General features: G+C 43.1%; 4 protein-coding genes across 5 annotated transcripts in view; 3 read left to right on the plus strand and 1 right to left on the minus strand.

The window, feature by feature from the left end:
- The window catches only part of pphln1 (periphilin 1), a 50,069-nt gene extending 48,742 nt beyond the window's left edge, over positions 1-1,327 (minus strand). For both annotated transcript variants that reach the window (XM_083757819.1, XM_083757818.1), the window contains exon 1: positions 1,280-1,327. The gene's annotated coding sequence lies outside the window, so the exon portion shown is untranslated. The remainder of the gene's footprint in view (positions 1-1,279) is intronic.
- Positions 1,328-1,701: 374 nt separating this feature from the next.
- On the plus strand, positions 1,702-13,013 carry zcrb1 (zinc finger CCHC-type and RNA binding motif 1). The gene is made up of 8 exons (XM_083757820.1): positions 1,702-1,785; positions 2,277-2,387; positions 3,904-3,932; positions 4,476-4,587; positions 4,684-4,791; positions 9,891-10,000; positions 10,650-10,722; positions 12,556-13,013. The coding sequence occupies exons 2-8, from the start codon at positions 2,304-2,306 to the stop codon at positions 12,703-12,705; spliced, it is 666 nt and encodes a 221-aa protein (XP_083613946.1). The 5' UTR covers positions 1,702-1,785; positions 2,277-2,303; the 3' UTR covers positions 12,706-13,013.
- LOC310853569 (atlastin-2-like) lies at positions 5,675-7,558 on the plus strand (the record flags this gene model as incomplete). Its single annotated transcript, XM_083757949.1, has 1 exon — positions 5,675-7,558. The coding sequence occupies one exon, from the start codon at positions 5,675-5,677 to the stop codon at positions 7,556-7,558; it is 1,884 nt and encodes a 627-aa protein (XP_083614075.1).
- A 3,727-nt stretch (positions 13,014-16,740) lies between the features above and the next one.
- Positions 16,741-22,088, plus strand: part of LOC310853538 (YY1-associated factor 2-like) — a 33,725-nt gene continuing 28,377 nt past the window's right edge. Inside the window, exons 1-2 of the mRNA XM_083757920.1 lie at positions 16,741-16,914; positions 17,640-17,765. Of these exons, the coding sequence (XP_083614046.1) occupies positions 16,889-16,914; positions 17,640-17,765 (152 nt within the window). The 5' untranslated portion in view covers positions 16,741-16,888. The remainder of the gene's footprint in view (positions 16,915-17,639; positions 17,766-22,088) is intronic.

Here is a 22,088-nt window from a genome sequence, read left to right on the forward strand (position 1 = left end):
AACTGGCCTCTGTAAAATCTGAATCCCCCCCCCCCCCATTTCCCCTCACTGTATATGTATCTTTTACCTTTTTGCTTCCTATATGATGAATTCCTGTTCTGTTCTTTAGCTACATAGAAGTGTCTATTTGTATGTCTCTAAATGTTTTGATGAACTGAACAATGTGGACCCTGTTGTAAACAAGTGTAATGCTTAATTGGGTCGTCCACTCACAGTTAACAGTCTTTGTATTGAGTTTGTGCTTAAAATGTACTGTAAATTCTACAAACTGTTAATAAATATTTCAATCAATCAATCAAAAGACATGTGAATCCCTTGACTCCTTCAAAACCACTCTCAAAGGGCACTTACAGGCTGCAATTCGAAACTGGCCCCCGTAAATTCAGAATCCCCCCACCACCCCTTTTCCCCCTCACTGTATATGTTTCTTTACCCTTTTTACATCCTTTATGATGAATTCCTGTTCTGTTCTTTGGCTATATAGAAGTGTCTATTTGTAGGTCTCTAAATGTTTTGATGAATTTAACCCTCTTGTAAACAAGTGTAATGCTTTATTGGGTCGTCCACTCACAGTTAAATGTCTTTGTATTGAACTTGTGCTGGAAATATACTGTAATTCTGCAAACTGTTAATAAATATTTCAATCAATCAATCCCTCACAAACTAACACAAAACAACTATGGGAGTTTTCAGTTCGTGGGAGTTTTTAAATGAATGTACCCCCTTTTTAATCTGTAGTGTAGTACAGTGGTTCTCAACCAGCGGTCCAGGGACCACCACCAGCTGTCCTTGAGGGGGTTCCGGGTGGTCCCCAGCTAAATGATGGAGAGTTGGTAACCAAATGGATCTTCTAATGGAATTTTAACTCTTGATAGTGTAAAATGAAAATGTATCGAATAGTAGAGCATGGAAATGTGGACATATTCGATTCGTTTTGGGTCTGAGAGGCTAAATGTCATCAAATGGTGGTCCGTGCCGTGGCTCAAATGCAGAATACATAATGGGCCTTGGTATGAAAAGACTTGAAAACCACTGCTGTAGTACTAGTATAGACATGAACCATAGACATCAATGCAAGCTAATGCTCGCTGTGGCTAACTGGCTAGCTTCGGACTGTATCACACGCTATGTATGCAGTTGTGGGCCCTTCATCTGATCTAAGAGCAACATAGCTAGTTGAACCTGACGCACGGTTCATCTAAAATATATGTTACGACGAAGTGTGCGGGAATGAACATGTTGTAAAGTTAAATTCGCTCCCGGGAGGAACATTACCCACCTTGTTGTCGCGCTTTTCCTTTCCTTCCCGGCGGCCACCGGCGATGGCTGGCTGGCATTATGAAGTGTTGCCAGGTCATGCTAGATTTCGCGAGAGAAATAAGCAAACAGGTCTATGATAACCAAGCCCAAAAGAAGCGACTAATATATTATAAATTATAACTATATTAAAAGCGGGTTTATTATTATTATATATTTTTAATAGCCCCAAAGGAGTTGTGCTTGAAATGTACTGTAATTCTGCAAACTGTTAATAAATATTTCAATCAATAAAAAAAAACTATATTTTCGAGCAACTTTACAGACAGGCCAAACGACCAACGTCGCTTGTAATAAGCGCACATGGCAACACTGGGCTCGACGTATGAATTGAGTCTGATTGGATGAAACTGTATGACGCGTCATCAGTCTGCGTCTGCGACGTTATCCTGTTCCACTTCCATAGTAAACATAAACAACCACAACCACAACAACACATACGCCTTTTCTACCTCGTTTTCTAATCAGGTATGTTACCAATGAAATGCATTCTCTAGGTGTATATTTGCAGTGTATATTTGTACGTCTCTAAATGTTCTGATGAATTGGAAAGGGTGGACCCTGTTGTTGTACAACTTAGTGTAATGCTTTATCAGTGTGGTCGTCCACAGTAACAGTCTTTGTGTTGAGTTGTGCTTTCATGTGAAATGTACCCATTCCGCAAACTGTTAATAAATACTTCATGAATCAATCAGGTAAAGACTCTATTTTAATGTGTGTATGTCAATCACATTGGATTGTTTTATTATCGTTATCGTAAATAAATAAGAATGTATTGATTGATTGAAGTATGTATTAACAGTTTGCAGAATTACAGTACATTTCAAGCACAAATTACAATTCAATACAAAAAAAATGTTAACCGTGGACGACACCATGACACATTACACTTGTTTACAATAGGGTCCACCATTTTCAAATAATCATAAATAATATATATATCTATCTGTATATTGCAGTTCAGTTGCTCGTCCAGTGAAAGCATCATGAGTGGGGGTTTGGCTCCAAGCAAGAGCACTGTGTATGTGTCCAACCTGCCTTTCTCTCTCACCAACAATGACCTGCACAAGGTGCGTGTTACTATAGGCCTACACTATTTTTGTCTCCACCAGGCCGAAGGCATGGGGGGAGAGTATGTTTTGCACTCCGTCCGTCCGTCCGTGTGTCCGTCCGTGTGTGTGTGTGTGTGTGTGTGTGTCCGTGAGCAGCTAATCTCGGCCACCGTTAACCCGGTCGATGCCAAATTTTGCACACACACTCCCTGGATGCCAACGATGAACCTCTGCCCCAAACTTTCCAGAACGGCCTGTTATAGCGCCACCAGGAGGCCGCTTTGTGCAAAACAAGTTTTTGCACAGTACACCTACAGATTTTGTCCAAACATCACGCAAATTGGTACACTGTCTCTCTAGAGCCATTCAACGAAACCGCTCTTTCAGATTTCTCAGACTCCATCCTGATTGGTTAAGATTGGCTTCCAAAGTTCATTCACAGGAGTGCTCAGTTTCAAACAAAATGCTGCAAATCATGAACACATCGCGTGATTTCCGTGAAATTGTGCACCGACATTCCCACTAGGCAGAGGACGAAATGCCACATGAACAATTTCAACTCAGCCTCAAGGTGGTGCTATAACTGGCCGAAAAGTGTTTTTACCTCTAACTGCACAGATCTGTGGATAACTTTGTATGCCAACTCCCTAGTTTACTTTTGTTGCCCTTTTATCCAACCACCAGATGAAGGCAAGCTGCAATGTCCTACATTCCTATCCTGGTGGAGACCTGTGCCCAGAAGGGCACTTTTTCTAGTTTATCATCTCAAAGGCTGTTGTATGTGTGTGATATCCTCTCATAAGATTGAGCTAGTCTGGGTATCGACTTAGCCTAAGATTTAGACTCTCGTAGATGTATTTTATCGATTCTGACATTTGAAAATGTCAGAATCAATACATTCATCTATGAGAGTCTCCCAGAAGAACCCACGTCACCCCTGCCCATTTTGATAGGCTGGAATGACGTTGACGACAGAGACACTAAAAGATACCCATGTACCATGTGTCAAAATACTTCCTTAATGTCAACGAAGTCCACAATCAATCACAACACCAGAGTTCAACTAACGACGTGCAACCCAGATTCGGCTCAAACAAGGCATTAAATTAAGCCACTAAAATGTGGGAGGATCTTCCAGCGGCCATTGAGAAATGTGAATCCCTAGACTTACGTCGGACGGCTGCAATTCGAAACTGGCTCCTGTAAAAAGTTTAAGTCCCCCCCCCCCAACCCATTTTCCATTACTTGTTTTTCCCCTTTTTACTTTCTTAAACTGTATATATGATGATTTCCTATTTTCTGTATGTATGTAAGTATGTATTTGGATGGATGGATGGTGTATATTTGTACGTCTTAATGTGTTCTGATGACATGAAAATGGAGGATCCTGATGTAAACAAGTCTTAGTGCTTTTTATGGTTTTATCCTCGTAGTTCAAAATCGAGTGTTTACAAATGGACCCACATACCAATATTTTATAGTGTAGTTTGTAAAGCAACCAATGATGAGTAACATGTATTCACTGTCATTTCAGCTCTTCACCAAATATGGGAAGGTTGTGAAGTAAGTAGTTCAGTGACAAAGCCAACAAATTCCACCAGGCAATCAGGTTTATGAACAATACACAAAAATGATTGTTGCCTGACTGACACACACACACACACACACACACACACACACACACACACACACACACACACAGGGGATGATTACCAAACGGGCCTGTTGGGCCCAGACCCAGGGGCACCTGAGCTAGGGGGGTCCCTGAGCTTGTACCTCCGCACAACCACGTCGCTGTCACTTGTACTCTTGTGTATGGGGGTTGTAACAACTAAAATGTGGCAAACTGAAACATGAATCTAGACGAGAACAACCAATGTCTTATATTTAATTAAAGGCTGTTACTCTCGGATATTTGGCCTACTAAATGTAGATTTTGGGCAATATGGCCCAATGCAAATTATAAATCATGAGTTGGATAAAATGCTGCTTGGAGATTTAAAGTATACGGAAAAGGACAATAGGTACTAGTAATATCTGTAAGTAATATCAGTCTAATGAATACTTCAAATTTGAACATTAGTAATCGTTGCTTGCTTCCCAAAGGGTGACAATTGTGAAGGACAAAGAAAATCGCAGAAGTAAAGGAGTGGCATTTGTTCTCTTCCTGGATAAAGAATCGGCCCAAAACTGTGCAAGACAATTAAACAACAAACAGGTAGGCCTGTAACAATGACAGAATTCCTCTCTAGTTTTCATCAGCTATATTGGTATGGTAAGGTGAGCTGAATCTGCCTCTTTGTTTGTCCCACAGTTGTTTAGCAGAACAGTGAAAGCCAGCATCGCCGTCGATAATGGCCGAGCATCTGAGTTCATCAGGCGACGGAACTACACAGACAAGTCCAAATGTTATGAGTGCGGGGTTAGTACGCTTTTTGTGATATTTTGATTGATGGAAAAAGTGTAATTTAGTAGTATATACTGTATATATTGGCCAGTCTCCATTCATGGGCATAAGGGACACCGACGGCGAGACATACCAAGACATTTGTTCATCTTCAGGGCAAGGACTGGCCACCCGGCAGACCTCTGACCTCACAAACACCATCCACCCATTATATAAGCAGGACCACGACCACGTCACTCATAACATAGCCATAAACAAAACCGATATGGCCATATATAGGCATATACTGTATGGTGAGCCGGTTGTCCAGAGCCACAGCTCCGACCGTTATGCAAATAATATGGCCATGTGCACACATTGGAAGGACTCTAGGGAGTGCGGCACCTGCCACCAAGTTGTTCGGATATGCGATTGTCCAGAACTGCAGATCTGACCAATATTGCTAACTTCATTTGCGTACTGCACAGTAATACATATTGTATTCAACCCTTCTACTCTACTCATTCTTATTACGTCACAATATAAGAGCTGAAAATAAAATAAAGCAAAATAAGCGGTATAAAGCGGTCAACAAAAGTGCGGCCTCCCACACACCCCCTCTCTCTCACTGTGTGTGAAGCAGGTGAACTAGGTGAGGTATTGGTCGAAACGGGTCCGCCCCTCTGCCTGTCAATCATCCACATTAATCACCAGTGACAGCCCACTCATTTCATAGACCAAACATAATAAACCAATTCATGGCTCTTACACCAATTATGTCACTACTATTCTTATTACGTCACAATATAAGGGCTTGTTCACAGCTGAGTTATTAATAAGTGATGTTTAGTTGATGGTAGGTTATTGTTTGTGAGCTACAGTTGTTTCCTGAACAGTTTAGCGGACAGGATAACTGATAATGACTGATGACGAGTTTCACCTGCGGGAAGATTCTCCAACAGAGGCAGTGACTTCGAGATATGCACAAGCATGCAGTGATCCACAGGGAAGCACAGATTTGTTTTGTGCTACTGAAACCTACGGATCAATCAGTGTCATGGACAGCAAGATGGCGGGGTTGAGGAACCGAAATACATTAGAACCAAACCGCATGAGCCGCATCTTGAAAGACGGCTGGCGTCCTCCAACGCAGCCTGAGAATCTGGCGCAGGATGAGGTCCACGAGGAAGAGGTGGTGGCGGAGGAGCCCAAAACCGGGCCCGTCCAGATCGTCCTGGCCAATGAAGAAGAGCATAACTTTGAGCTAGACGTGGCGGCACTGGAAAGGATTCTGCTCCAGGACCACGTGAAGGACCTCAATGTGGTGGTGGTATCTGTGGCCGGAGCCTACCGCAAGGGCAAGTCCTTCATGCTGGACTTCATGCTGCGCTACATGTACAACCAGAACCAACAGCAGAATGAGTCTTGGATAGGAGGAGACAATGAGCCGCTGACAGGATTCAGCTGGAGAGGAGGCTGTGAGCGAGAGACCACAGGCATCCTGATGTGGAGTGAGGTTTTTGTGGTTGAAAAGCCTGACGGCACTAAGGTTGCAGTGCTGCTAGTTGACACGCAGGGGGCATTTGACTGCGAAACTACCGTCAAGGATTGTGCTACTGTGTTTGCCCTCAGTACCATGACCAGTTCTGTACAGGTGTACAATCTGTCCCAGCACATACAGGAAGATGATCTCCAGCATCTGCAGCTCTTCTTAGAATACGGACGACTTGCTATGGAGGAGATGGAGTACCAGAAACCTTTCCAGTCCTTGATGTTCCTCATTCGAGACTGGAGCTATCCTTATGAACACGACTATGGCCTCGAGGGAGGCAAAGCCTTCCTGGAGAAAAGGCTAATGTTGAAACAGGGCCAACATGAAGAGCTGCAGAATGTGAGGAAACACATCCACTCCTGTTTCTCCAACATCAGCTGCTTCTTGCTGCCCCACCCTGGCCTTAAAGTGGCCACCAACCCATACTTTGATGGCCGGCTCAAAGATATCGACGGGGACTTCACACGGCAGCTGGCCGAACTGGTTCCTCTGCTGCTGGCACCAGACCAACTAGTGGAAAAGGAGATTGGAGGAAACAAAGTCACCTGCAGTCACCTGGTTGAGTACTTCAAGGCCTACATCAAAGTCTACCAGGGGGAGACTTTGCCTCATCCCAAGTCTATACTACAGGCGACGGCAGAAGCCAATAACCTCACTGCTGTGGCAGGAGTCAAGGAAATGTACAGCAAGAACATGCAACAGATCTGTGGAGGGGACAAGCCGTACATCGCACCATCCGACCTCGAGCGCCGCCACCAGGAGTTCCGCGAATGCTCAGTGCGCCACTTCCGCTTGGTGAAGAAGATGGGTGGGGAGGATCTGTGCCAGCGCTATCAGGACCAGCTGGAGGCGGAGCTAGACGAGGCCTTCGGAAACCTTTCCAAGCACAACGACAGCAAGAATATCTTGTATGCAATGTGCACGCCCGCCACACTGTTCGCCGTCATGTTCATCACTTTTGTGGTGTCAGCTGTGATGGGGCTCGTGGGCCTCACATCACTGGCAGTGCTGTCCAACCTGATCATGGGTGCCATGCTGCTGGCTCTCCTCGTCTGGTGTTATGTGAAGTACTCTGGGAAGTTCCCCGAGTTGGGGAAGCTAATAGACGTGGTGGCTGAGACACTCTGCGAACAGGTGTTGAAGCCCCTCAGCAAACACTTTATGGAAGATGGCATTGGGACGACCGCGGCCACCTCTATCAGAACCAGGTTGAGAGAACAGGTCTCGCAATACAAGCAAAAGTCCCACTGACCGTCCCTGTCCCAAAATCTCGTGTTTTCAGTCCTGCTATACAATGTTTTTCTTTAATGAATTTCGATTGACGAATTACAACAACCGTTATGCTCCCTCGCATACAAATGATGTGCGTGTCCATCTTTTTATTTTCTCAGAAAGTCTCGAGTCAGGAGCCTGTGTTATTAATGAGCGATGATTGCATCTCATGTGTGCGTGCATGTGTTTCAGTGAGAGAACAAATGGCTCCTACAAGAAAGAGAGTGAGTTTGGCAACTTTGGAAGTTAACTGAGTGTTATGTCACTCACTCGGAGGGGTGGGCGATATGGTGATAAATATCGCAGAGACAAATGACAATACAATGTCTCCACCATATGCCTTTTCAGAGATTTCATATACATCGTCACACAGTGAATGCACATTCTATGATTTGCAGTTCTATATGTTAATTTATGCTTCTGTATAAGTATTTTGGTCTACTCTAAATGGTCTGTTACTCCTTTTTCGTTTTCTTTTTGTTAGCTTGTAGGTGGTTTTACTGTTAAGTAACTTGAAAAATAACTAACAACCGCATGAAAAATTATCGTGATAATATACTTTTCCATATTGCCCAGCCCTACTCAATCGTTGAAGCACAATTTTCTTTTCATATGTACTATTTTGTCCCATACCTGTCCATGTAATTATTCCTTTGAGCAACACACTTTGACTGCAAAGAGGGGTCAGGATTACTGGGCTGAAAAAGTTAGTCATAAATCATAGATATGTCATAGAAGACCGACGACATAGAGGGGGAGATTTTACCTGCAATTTTATTTCGTTGGTTAGTTTTGTTCATTGTAGTGTTTTTATTACGCCTTTTCCCCCCGTTAATGAAGTCATTTTTTTCACTTTTAGTTTAGTTTGAGTATTAGTCAACACACACATTCACAAATGTGTACACTACTGGTATATACACTACTACTGTCTTATTTATTTAAGTTCAGCATTAGGTTAACTGCACTTATATTGACAGCTCTCATAAGGGATACATTCTGAAAGCATTTCTATGAATGGTTTAAATGGGTCACTTATTTCTGACCATGGCCTCAAAGTATAAATTCATTGAACTGGAAGTTATTCATTTGAGAAATGTAACCTTTATGATAGACGTTGTTCCTGAATCTAGTGAACTTTAAAGGGATTGACACCAACCTTCCCATGGATGTGTGTTTAAACTCTGAACTGTATGGATTTGTGGATAGTGGATCCTAATTGTCTCATCCGTCCTCTTCCTTTTCTGTCCCCTGAATATGTTTGAGAGGAGGCCATACTACGTCAAATAGTTTGCGCAGTGGCATTGTGGTAGTTCCGGGACTGTTTTTTGAACGCTGTAGCTCTGTATGAGGCTAGCCATCTATAAGAAGGTTGGTTGGTCTGTGTCAATCTGTCTGTCTATAATTGTGTGTGTGTGCTTGACCTGAGCTAATCTCGCAAACCGCTAAAACGATCAGCACCAGATCGGGTCACCACACACTTCTTGAAGTTGTGCACACTACCAGTAGGCCACAGATGTACCCCCACTAATTTGTTTCACATGTTTCATACTATGATTACATCATGTGGCAGGCAGCCAAGTCTACGGACCGGTTTAGAGCTCTTTCAACAACAATCCTTTGCCAGCAAAGTCTATGGACTTTTACGTTTGTTTAGCGCACTAAATGACGACGTGAGATGACATATGGCCGATATAAATACAACTCGCAACTAATTCCGTTTCATACAATAACACAATCCATTCATGTCTTGTGGAGGACGACGATGTGGATGATGATAGTGTCAGACTGTTCAGAAGGCAATCCAGTGGGTGCCGCTCACTTCACACGAGTGTGATTCTTTTTTAAACTTAAACTAGTACTTTCTTGGGGCTCAGATCAGGTATCAGGGCTGATATCGTGCCCAAATTTGAAGTAGTTGCATCATAGATGAGTGACATCACATAACAGGCTGGCCACATGAAGTCCGAGTTCCAACGTTGGAGCAAAACTATTGCCGTGTGGACAATAATTATTTGATAGTTAATTAGATTCTTAATATTAACATGACTTTACAATGTTTTGTTGGTTGTTTTAGAGCCACCTACAGTATGCCTACATACCTACGCCTTTTTGACGTCAGGACTGATCATATATAATTAATTCATTGGGAGATCTAAAGGTCAGAGGTCCTTTGACGAATGACCAAAACTGCAAATAATGGCGGAATCAGAAAAAACGTTACAAAAACAATTACCGGTAATCCATTATCCAATGCATAATTGAATTGAATAAATCATTTAAATGATGTATTTTTGCCATCCATCACGCACAGGATACAGGACACTTGAGCTACGCATGCCCCAAAAACATCCTGGGAGAGAGGGAGCCTCCGAAGAAGAAGGAGAAGAAAAAGAAGAAAAAGGTTCAGGAAGCTGAGCCGGTGTAAGTAAAGGATGTAAAGTAAAGGACCCCCTTGTGGCGCGTGGGCGCCTTCTAGGGGGTGCGCGACATGAAAAGGCTAATGGGTGGTGCTATGGTTTTATTTGAAATATGCTAAAATAAAGGGTAGTGGGTCGCACACGCCAAGACAGCAGTTCAAATATAATTTATTTAACTATATTTGAACTGCTGTCTTGGTGTGTGCGACCCACTACCCTTTATTTTGATATGTTGTGAACGGGTGGCACACCTACAGTATAGTCAGAGCGCAGTGGTCATATGAAGATTGATCTATTTGAAATATACTAACATACTATGCCAATATATGGCAAGTATATGCAGAATATAGCCTATGCTGCATATAAGTGCCATATTCAGGTTCATATATGTGGATAAATAGGAAATGTATGTCTCCATATAGCATATGCAATTGATATTTCCATGTCGGGCGGGGGGTGGGGGGGGGTGCATGGCCAAAAAGGTTTGGGAACCGGCGACCGCTACCTTATATCTTGCACTGTCCCTATTTTCACTGAAGCAAAGTTCTTGAACCATCTAGTGACCCCATGCCATCCCTTAGCCATGAATAAAATGTTGTCTTATCCGTGCATGTTATCTTGACACCGAATATATGTATTGTTTTCTCCCTCAGTGAAGAGGAGGAAAGTGAGGATGAGGGGGAGGACCCTGCTCTTGACAGCCTAAGTCAAGCCATAGCTTTTCAGGTTAGTGTGTTAGTGTGTTTTTGCCACAACTGGTGTCTTCCTGTCTAAATTATTAGTTGACATCAAGTCTTGATCTAGAATCCAAAAATGACAATTTGAGAACAATAGTACCCAAGAATGGACTGCTTCAGTCTGTGAGATGCTATCTCTGGTAACTGAAGAATCTAGATTATGATTAGGCCTATGTCATAATTATTGCCAATGCAGTAATTATTGCGAGCAGAGCGCAAGTACTGTTTTCGGCTGCGTATGTCGGTGGTCCCCTCGGCCAATCAGGATTTTTTAATTTTTGGTGGCGTCGCTCTGCCAATCAGAGCACAAGTTGGCAGCTTGCTGCGTATGTCGGCGTCACTCGGCCAATCAGGGATTGGCTGATGACGTAACTGTATGTTTATGTAAAAAATCACACCCGTGTGAACTGAGTGGTGCAATCCCCCCCCACACCTCTCTCTCTCTCTCTCTCATTAGCAGGCAGCAGGCACATCACTATCTCTCTCTCTGTTTCTGGCACCCCCTACTGGTACTAATGTCACATACTCGTGCACATGACAGACACATAGATAGATACGCACGGACATTGCTGGTTGTAGGAGTGGTTGCACCACTCAAAAAACAGTGGTTCCTGACATATGTGGATGACGTAAACAATTTGAGTTTCAAACTTATATGAAATCACAATGAATTGTGTTTTAATGCACAATATAATTGTACAACACATCGCAATTTTTGGAAAGTTAATTAGGTGTAAGAACACCTTAATTCTCTAAAGTTTTTTTTTTTTAAACAGTTGTAGGAATGAAATTTAATTTAAATGTTTAAATTAAGGGTTTCGTCTTTATTTGTTATTTTAAAGAGGGAGGAATGGTACGTTGACAAGAGTCAGGGGTAAGTTGAGCGCTCTGCTCGCGCACAAGTAGGCCTTTCTTTGTATTTATTTATTTAGTTTATTTAGTCGGGACAGTGTATATTGATGAACATTACATTAAAAATTAGTTTCCATCTGCAGTCCCCAGACCTAAAACAATACAAACAGGATTGACATATAGGACATAGCATACAAATACCAACTTGTGTGCAAAGCGCAAGTTGGCAGTGCATTTCTAGTTGATTATGTAATATCAAGGCTAAAACAATATTGTGTCCCTCAGCTACTTGTCAGGTACATTTTACGGCAGATTTATACTTTGTTGTACAATGATGCTTCCCACCAGAAGTAGGCAAGTGTAAGAAATGCATTATGATGCATTTTGAACTTATAGCTCTGCTATTTTCAGCATGTGACGCCATCGTGCAACAGAGTTTAAGAATGTAATATTAGGCCCAGGCCGTAGCGTAACGGTCTGGGCACCGGACTGGTAATCCAGTCGCAGTGTGCCGCGGGTTCGACTCCCGGACCCGACACGGCCTTTACTGCATGTCATCCCCCATCTCTCTCCCGTTTCCTGTCAGCCTACTGTCTGTCCCTTCAAAAATCAATAAAAGGCGTAAGCCGCAAAAAAATATCTTAAAAAAAAAAAAAAAAATAATGTAATATTAGCAGGTAACCAGGCATCATTCAGTGGTCTTCACATGTAATATTCCAAGAATGGTTAAAATGGTGGCTGATGATGGCAATTAATAATGCCATTTCCAAAAATGTCTCTTGATATAAATGCTGTTGATTATTTTGACTCTTCGGTAGCGCAATGTCCTGCTGTCCTAGTGTTGTTATCATTGGAGTAAAATAGGTTGAAGATTCCAAGGGCTAACACGGGAACCCTCAGGAATACATTTTGTTTTCCAGTGTGAAGTGATGTTACATGACCTAGGATGTGTAATTTTTCTCCTTTGCAGCAAGCCCGTATAGAGGAAGAAGATCAGAAGACAGTGGTATCCATGACTCATGACGACACTCAGGCCTCCACGTCAGAAGATTCCAAGAAAAGCAAAATTAGAATAAAAAAGAGCACTTACTTTAGTGACGAAGAGGAACTAAGTGACTAATGATTTGTACATTCTTTTAAAAAAGCACACGTGCTGATTAGCTGAACGGATAGTCCATCAAACACGTGTTTTCGGCAAATACAAAATGTGTAATTTGATTTTTTTAGTTGGTTTTGGATCTCAGTATTGTGGTGACATATTTATAATATGGTCCACAGTCTGTCACTATATGGATTATTTTATTCTTACATTAAGTATGTCATGTCACTAGGCTTGTATGGAGAAAGAAATCAGTTATGTTATTTCTGATACTGTATAAATTCTTGGTTCATTTCATTTGTTGGTGATTAAACTTGTTTTTCTAGTCATTTGTTAGTCATTTGAATGCTAAACAAAATTCCAATGACAGAAGCTTTTAGTTACCGTAGTTTCAGTATATTTGGTGTACAAAAGTAATAGTGAATGAATATATCCTTCACAATTCACAGTTGTGAATTGAAATGCACATTGTATTTACCGGTAGTTAATGTAACACAACCAAAGACCTTATTTCTTTGAAGACTACAGTACAAACCCATTCACAAACCATTTCAGCTCAAGACCAAAAGAGAAATGTGGTGTCTCCCCGGGATCCAAATGTACAAAAATGTAACAGTGAAATGCCATATTACCTACATTTACCAGTAAGACGCCTGAGGGCGAGAAGTGACGAGGTTGCATGCACACATCCGCCTGGGTGACAGCAGACTGCTGGGCGAGCACTGGCGCTTTGGAATGAGGGGTCAGATCAACATATCCGCCTGGGTGACAGCAGACTGCTTGGTGAGCGCTGACGTTTTGGGGGGTCAGATCAACATATGGAATGAATTCTGTACTGGCCATATATGGAGTGTACAGGGTTTGATGAGGTCAGATCAACATGGAATGTCAGAACAGGTCAGCAGCGGGGGCAGTGTCTTGAGTGTACACAGGGTTTGATGAGGGTCCAGGTACGGTCAGTGTCACTCTGTACTGAGTGTGGGTAGAATGTGCCATAGGCACTTGAATTAGTCCTCAAAAGTCAAAGAAATTCCCAAGGTACTCAAAATACTCCAAGAGATACTCAAAAAGGTTACTCAAACATTTTCCACTTAATACTCAAAGTATTAACAATGTCAAGGCAGCGTCATTTGATGCAACCAATTGCTTTTATTCACCTTAATTGTGTCCAGAGAAAAAACATGGAGGTGGTTTCCCGTCAAACAAACTGTACACATAAACTGGCCAGGTTGGCTACAGGTCCTCTCAGCTCCAGGTACAGCCCTACAATGACTCCTGGGCAGTGGCAGGTTTCCTGCTTATAAAGGCCAGGCCCCTCCCACTAGACCCAACCATCCCTGCTTGAAACTTACAAGTTACAATCCAGTTTAGCCCATGTCCAAAGACAATATAATTATAATTCCCATAATGGTATAAACACCATGCAGTCTATTGACCATATTACTCAAACGAGTGTTCATATAATAACTCATCTCTTTAAACAAAACCCACAGATGGTATGGTATGGTCCACTCATGGACCAATCATGATCTCCCACTCCACATAAGGCCGCCTGAGCCACTCTGGTGCTTTGCCTCTGCCCAGAAGTCAGGGTCCAATATACTGTGGTAAAACAAGAAACAAAAGTCATAACCTTGATACATACAATGGTAAACAAAGAAAAAATAACAATACATTTGGAAAACAGCACAGGAACAATGTTAATACTGGTTTTAGTGTGTGCATACCCACCAAACTAATGAACAAGGGCCCTGGCTATTGTCCATCCATCCATCCATCTTCAACCGCTTATCCGTAGTCGGGTCGCGGGGGAAACAGCTCCACCAGAGAGCTCCAGACTTCCCTCTCCCGAGCAACATCAGTGACCTCCTCCTGGGGGACTCCGAGACGCTCCAAGGCCAGAGAGTCGATGTATTCCCTGGCTATTGTGTCATGGTGTATTGTAGTGGAGTGTTATGAGTGTGATGTGCTGTTAGTGGCAGGGTGAACTGTCACATACGGCCGGGCCTTAATATTCGGACCTGTTGAGAACTGCCCGGGCGCAGCTGCACTAATAACTTTGGGGCAGGCCCGTATAGAGTTTAAATGGACAGGTATTAGTGAAAAGGAAGACATCGAAGCAGAAGGATGGATGGGGAAGGATCAACCAAGGACTGTATAAAGAGGACGGGAAGCGAAGACCGTAAGGGCGCCGCCATGTTGCTCACATGGTGCTCCATGGAAGGAAAGAAACATGCGCAATGGGCTTTATGCAGCCAACACTTCCGCGTTCAGCTTCCTTGGTCTGCAACTGCGCATGTTTCTTTCCTTCCATGGAGCACCATGTGAGCAACATGGCGTCGCCCGTACGGTCTTCGCTTCTTGTCCTCTTTAGACAGTCCTTGGGATCAACATATGGAATGTCAGAACCGGTCAGCTCCATATATGGAGATCTAAGGTTTTGCTGGCCAATATTGATGCGTGACCATATATGGGCTTAATAATTAATATTGATGACCACCGACCGGATGTCACCATATGGGGGCATATATATCGTCATGCCTGGGGTTACCAATCACTGCGACCTGCAGTCGCACTAATGTAATTGTCAGTGTTTATAATGCAATATCATCTACTATAAAGTATTACCTGGCTATGATCCTGGTCTAATAAAAAAGTCAGTGAGTGATCAGTCATTATGTCATGTTTGGCCTAGCTCAGACCTACTCTGGACTGAGTCCACATGTACCATGGTCAGTGCACGGTACAGTACCTTTAGCCTAGGAAATGTGTGTCTCTGTGAAAGAGGCCATATCTGAACGCCGTTATAGAACATCTGATTGGTGAACTGCCTAAATCAGCTCAGCTGAAACACATACTAATTAAGCAGTCAGCTATATACAAGCAGGTCAAATCTGTTCTTTCTAAGCTGACCACCGAAGCGTTCGTCTTTTGTTGTAAGTAGCCTACTGTTAGTTATTTAAATATTGTTAAAGTAAAGTTGAATGTTTAATTTGTTATTTAGGCAGGTGTTGTTGTATTATGTGTTGATCATTGCACCTGAAGTGGAATACGAGACCGCTCGCTCCTTTTCCAACTCGCCCCACGTGTCGTTCTTAGTTGGGACCGTGTTAAAACAATCTCCATAGACCATAGATCTTATTCTCAACATATGGAAGCACAAAGTGCTGATTGATTGAAGTATTTATTAACAGTACATTTCAAGCACAACTCAATACAAAAACTGTTAACTGCAGTGGATGGTCGACACTAGACAGTCACGACACCATGAACGCATTACACTTAATTGTTTACAACAGTCATCAGGGCCCACCGTTTTCAATTCATCAAAACGTTTAGAGACGTACAAATCACTTCTATATAGCCAAAAACAGGAAGGAAATCATCAGAGGTAAAAGGGGAAAAAAAATAGCGCTACAATATCCTGGTAAATGGCAGGGTTGATTTGTTTGTTTTTTACAGTTTAGGTCCCCACACACACACACACACACCGAGCGCGTTTTTCGGATTTTTAGCAGCGTTTCTCCAAAGATTTCCCGAAAAACGCGGCCGGTGTGCAACCACCTTTAGTGGTGATTTGGGGTGCCATGTCATCATCATGGTAACATTTCATCTACATTGTACTAGAACTAGATTCATTGTTGTATAGGCCTATCTAGTGCTGTTCTTTTTTATGACCAGTACTTTATTTTACATAAAAATACACATAAAACAGACCTACAATACAAACACAAGCAACAACAGCAGAGTATACGTATTCATGGATAGACAATTAAGATAGATAAGATAAAAAAATAAAAAATAAAGGAGAAAAAAAAAGGAAAAAATCAAATTAAAATGTGAAAATAGTTTACATTATTTACACGACCAAACGCAGCATCATCAACTATCTAAGTGCTGTTCTAATTAATCAGTTGTAGGAATGTTGTCGGCCCCCACTGAGGAAATGACTGACTCTCCCCGTCTCCCGTCTCCCGCGCCCATTGGGCGGCTGCGGAGCCACGTGACCCGTGCTGTTCCAACCGGAGAGCACTTTCCACGACAGCTGGAAGCCGAGCGAAGCGGCTTGTCGGCGGCGGCAGCGTCGTGCACCAGTACGGGGACGTCGGAGGATGGTGGTTCCCTGAAAAAGACCAAGAAGAACTCGACGCCAAAAACAAGGACTACCGTCGCTTCAGCGCCTTCTAAATCAAGGCCGTCTGGCATGGGAGACAAGCGGAGTCCAACGAGGTAAAAGAAAAAACACACACACACACACATACCGACTATTGCTATTACCGCGTTATTACTGCCTCCATATTGGAACTGGAAGGGAAGCGAAGGGAGCGAGGAGGAGGAAGGGGGGCGACGTCGAGAGAAAAAAAATCTCCTCCACGGTCTCTCCCCCTTTCTCTCTCTCTCTCTCTCCTCTCTTCCTTTTTCCCCTTCTCCCCCCTCTCTCTCTCTTCCTCTATCTCTCTCTAGTCTTCCCCCTCTCTCTCTCTCTCTCTCTCTCTCTCTCTCTCCCTCTCTATCTCTCTCTAGTCTCCCCCCTCTCTCTCTCTCTTCCTCTCCCCCTCTCTCTCCCTTTCCCCCGTGTGTGTATTTGAGTGCGTGCCGTGCGTGTATTTTAGTCCCCTATCCTGCCAATTTTTTTTAAGGTGTCAGATCGTTTTCAAATCCGATATATATTAGTGTTTCCAGATGTTCACACAGACCAGAGGTAATCATTACTAACCTTCCGGGGGATCATCGGCAGACAAATTAACCGAAGCCCGGTTTATTATACTTCATCATACGACGGTGTCGCTCCCCGAAGGGGGGGGGGGGGGGGCGGGGGTAGCCGATTTTCAAGCTCACAACGCGTCGCGGATGTGGCGCGTTCTGGGCTTGTAGATCTGCATTTTTTTTAAAGCATCACCCCCTCGTATCTCTTCTCCTCCTCCTCACTCCTCCTTTTTTTTTAATCTGTAAAGGCCGAAGCGTCAAGCGAAACCCTCCTCTGACGAGGGCTACTGGGACTGCAGCGTGTGTACCTACAAGAATACGGCGGAGGCGTTCAAGTGCATGATGTGCGATGTCAGAAAGGGCACGTCCACCAGGTAATTACATAAACAACACCCCCCCCCACATCTTTAATGAAATGATCTTTGTGATTGGTTTACATGTACATGTAAACGTTTTCTTTCACAGTCATGTTATTGTTGTTGTTTTCCTTCATGTGATAATTTTCTTTTCTACTTGGGTTATGTTGTGGTTGAAGATTATGCTTCTGGCTAAAGGTCCTCATTGCTGCTGAGTATTTTGTGTGTGTGTGTGTGTGTGTGTGTGTGTGTGTGTGTGTGTGTGTGTGTGTGTGTGTGTGTGTGTGAGAGACACATTGTAAGTAGTAGTAGTGTATTGGTCTTTCATAGTGGTGTGACAGCAGAGCAGCTTGGTGATTGTTGACAGCGACTTCAGAGTCAGACTGTTCGACGCTGTTCAACCGCATGCATCCATTGTGTTCCTGGAGCTTTAGTTGCTGTTGTAGGGAATTTGTGTCTTGTGCAAAATTGAAAAATGAGACATACAGTGACCGTACAAGGGGACTTTTCCTACACTCAGGCACATGTGACTGTTGTTGACAGAGGTTTGTTGTGCGTGCATGCATGTGCATTGCAATCCTCTTTCATGCTTGGGCCATTAGCCGTCTCCCACACTGCAGCTTGTTTTAATGTCTCTTAACCTATTCTGACCGGGCACCCATTTTGGTGTCAGCATCATGTTATGCTTTAGCTATTGAAAAATAGCAGATCTACAAGCTCATATCGTGCCACCGAGTGGCGCGATACGAGCTTGTAGGTCTGCTATTTTTGAAGAATCGAAGAACGACTGACATTTTTAGAATCTGATCTCAGGTCAGAATGGGTTAATCAGACCAGTGTGTGTCCGGTGGAAACCCTCGTATGAATCTGATCTCAGGTCAGAATGGGTTAACAACAGCAACAGCCCTGACCACGGACGGTGCAGATGTGACACTGTGATGGTCCACTTGGATGTGTTTTATGTTTCGTGCTAATGTGGCACCACCTTGGGCTTTGTGAGCACAAGGACGCCACATGCGTGCACCCTTCTCTCCCGTGTGCATCTCCCTAAGTCCCTATGCATGCATGTCTGTGTTTCCGTCTACGGGTTTGTGCATACTTGCACTTGCACACTGTGTGCGTGTGCGTGCGTGCGTGTGTGTGTGTCTAATGACAGCAGGCTGATTAAGCCATTGCATAGTAATGAGGCATGGTTTTCCGTCTGGCAGCTGCTCTGAGAACCTCTTTTCACAACTGCCCCTCCCACACACACACACACACACACACACACACACACACACTCCTGCATGTAGATACACACTACATGCACACTTTTATACACGAGTGCCTATGTATTTATACACAAACCTGCACTCTCTCACTTACACACACACACACACACTCCTTGTACATGCAGATTCACATAACATGCACTTTCCACATGAGCGCTTATATTTGCACTTAAACAGAAGCCACTGCACAGTGCACACACTCACACACACACACAAGCAGAAATAGAAACAAAGGCAGCGAGGTTGTAGCATCACACAGTTATCATGATCCAAAAGACAATTTGAGTCCATTCTTACACTCTTATTTAAATGAACAGATTATTTTTTGCTGTATTGAATATGTATTGATTGATAAGCAAAGGTTCCTTTTCCTTCATAGTGTTAGTCAGTGGTGATCCCTGAGAATTAAAACTGTCTGTATAGATACTAGATAGAGGCAGACTGCCTTTGGCTTTGAGCACTGAATGTCTCTCCTTCACGTGTCATAAAGTTGCCACACCACCCTTTACTGTTCCCTCCAGGCATTCATGAATACTGACACACTGAAGCAGTTGCACCCTCTTCCTCTGAGCAATTAAAACAATTATGTTTCCCTTGGCTAATGCGCCATTTGAAACCCGCTAAAACGGGGTGGCAGGGATTGGAGAGAGGGAGGGTTTAAAACACACAGTAGACTGAAGGGATTAAATAAGATCAGTAGCCCAGTGTTTAGTTCTTCTAGGCCTATTGCAGTGCAATATTAGCAGCATTACACATGCACAACAAAATGCACAGAGAGCCAGTCACGCACACACACACACACACACACACACACACAAACGCACACTATAGAGAGAATGATGAGTATGATGAGTATATAACTTAATGTTTCCTTTACACACCCATTTTGCATCTTACATTATGGTGCTATAGCATTATAGTAGCACTACAAGAACAGTGTTGAAGTATAATCCATGCATAAGACACACACACACACACACACTACTACTTACTTACAATCTTTCTCACACACACACACACACACACACACACACACACACACACACACACACACACACACACACACACACACACACACACACACACACACACACACAGGCTGACATAACGTTGCAGCAAAATGTCCCAGCATGAGGTCAGTGCTGTTAACAAGGGCTTGAAAGCGACACAGTTGGACCTGTGCTAGCCCATTCTGACCTGAGATCAGATTCATACGAGGTTTCCGCCGGACACACACTGGTCTGACGAACCCATTCTGACCTGAGATCAGATTCTAAAAAATGTCAGTCGTTCTTCGATTTTTCAAAAAATAGCAGACCTACAAGCTCGTATCGCGCCACTCGGTGGCGCGATATGAGCTTGTAGATCTGCTATTTTTCAATAGCTAAAGCATAACATGATGCCGACACCAAAATGGGTGCCCGTTCAGAATGGGCTAGAGCATCAAGCAGGAGCCAGTCTCCTCTTCTCCGGTTAGGTAGGAAACTGCAGACCGAATATAAATGCATGGCCACGGGAAGGTCCACATTGTCTAGCGAATAAGGTCATGTGATTTAGCCTATAGCTATTACTGATGGGGCTTGTTAGACATGCCGTCAGCCTAATTCAGTCAAACATCTGTGGCCCCAATGCATCTGTCACTGATAACCCCGATGACAGATGTGCTTTTTTTGCCCACTCCCTCCCTTTCCGCCATCTGAAGCGGGTTTCTGTGCAGGAATCTTGTTCCAAACAAGCACAGCTATCAGTATCACATTCCACATGCTGGTAGAAGTTTATTTTTTATATGGTAAGATGCACAGTGAAAATCCTCAGTGTTAATGTAATGCATTGAAAGGGTACAAATGTAACCAAATCCAGTTGGGTTACATTTGTATACTCTCTGAGTTAAATGGACGCTGAGGATTTTACTGTGTACTGTGTGATCTCAAATCTGTCTTTTTTCTGTACCCTCGATGTGAATGTACTGGCGCTGGCTCAGCAACACAACAGAACCCCCTCCCGGGCCTGAAGTAGAGCTTGTGTTGGGATTTAGTGACACTTGGCCGATTCTACAAATATTCTCTGGTGGAAATCTCATGTGTCCAAAACTGTTACTTTTCAGGATTCAAATACAAAAAAAATCACACCCGTGTGAACTGAGTGGTGCAACTCCCCTCTCTCCCCCCTCCTCTCTCTCTCTCTCTCTCTCTCATTAGCAGGCAACAGTACAGCACTATCTCTCTCTGTTTCTGGCACAACAGCGCCCCTACTGGTACTAATAGTCATACTCATGCTCATTAACGTCACATACATAGGCGGACACAGACATTGCTGTTCCTTGGAGTGGTTGCACCACTCAAAAATGTCAAAAGTACAGATCAACAATCTCAACGCCTGTCGCTTCGCGCCACGTTTCGAGATTGTAGATCTGCTGCTTTAGGTACTTTTGTGTGACGCTGTAATATGAGCAAGTAGGGCGTTCATTTACAAAAAAATAAAATGGAGATAAGAGTTTTCTGCCTCTAAATACCTTCTAAATCCTGAGTTTTCTGAAAAACCTATGTTCCTATGTAGCTAAGCTCTAAAATGACACAGATGCTGTCCATGTCTAAATGACAGTTTGGCCCAATCACTTCATGTGATGGCTCCAGATTCTCAGTTCAGTCTTATTTGCAAAATTAATAAAACTACGGGAAATTGTGTGCAATAATCAGACTAGTGTGTGTGGGTGTGCTCTGTTAAAAATGTTTGACCCATTACGCACTGTTCGGTGTCTGTGTTTTGTTATGTTTCTGTGCATGTAGCCGCATTCCATCCCATCATACTGTGTATCCAAAACAGTTACCAACATCCTGGGTCAAAAACAGTTATATTCGAGCAAAAAGTGAATAGTGGGGGAATGTATGTAAAAAATAATTATAATTATTGCTTGATTTAAAACTTTATTAATCAGAAATGTAAACTGCACATAGACAAAAAGGTGACTTTTGTATTTAATTCATAACAATAACATAAAAGTAACACAATAATAGATGTCAATATACTGTATTATCAACCAATATAAAAGAGATGGGGAATGTAATATATA

The sequence above is a fragment of the Protomyctophum parallelum genome (genome assembly GCF_964188405.1).
Source record: "Protomyctophum parallelum genome assembly, chromosome: 22".
NCBI lineage: Eukaryota > Metazoa > Chordata > Actinopteri > Myctophiformes > Myctophidae > Protomyctophum > Protomyctophum parallelum.

Excerpts from the sequence above, each read along its gene's own strand:
- zcrb1 (XM_083757820.1), top strand. The coding sequence starts at position 2,304 with ATGAGTGGGGGTTTGGCTCCAAGCAAGAGCACTGTGTATGTGTCCAAC. Across the intron at positions 4,588-4,683 it reads GACAATTAAACAACAAACAG|TTGTTTAGCAGAACAGTGAA; the intron begins GTAGGCCTGTAA and ends TTTGTCCCACAG. Across the intron at positions 10,723-12,555 it reads GTCAAGCCATAGCTTTTCAG|CAAGCCCGTATAGAGGAAGA; the intron begins GTTAGTGTGTTA and ends TCTCCTTTGCAG.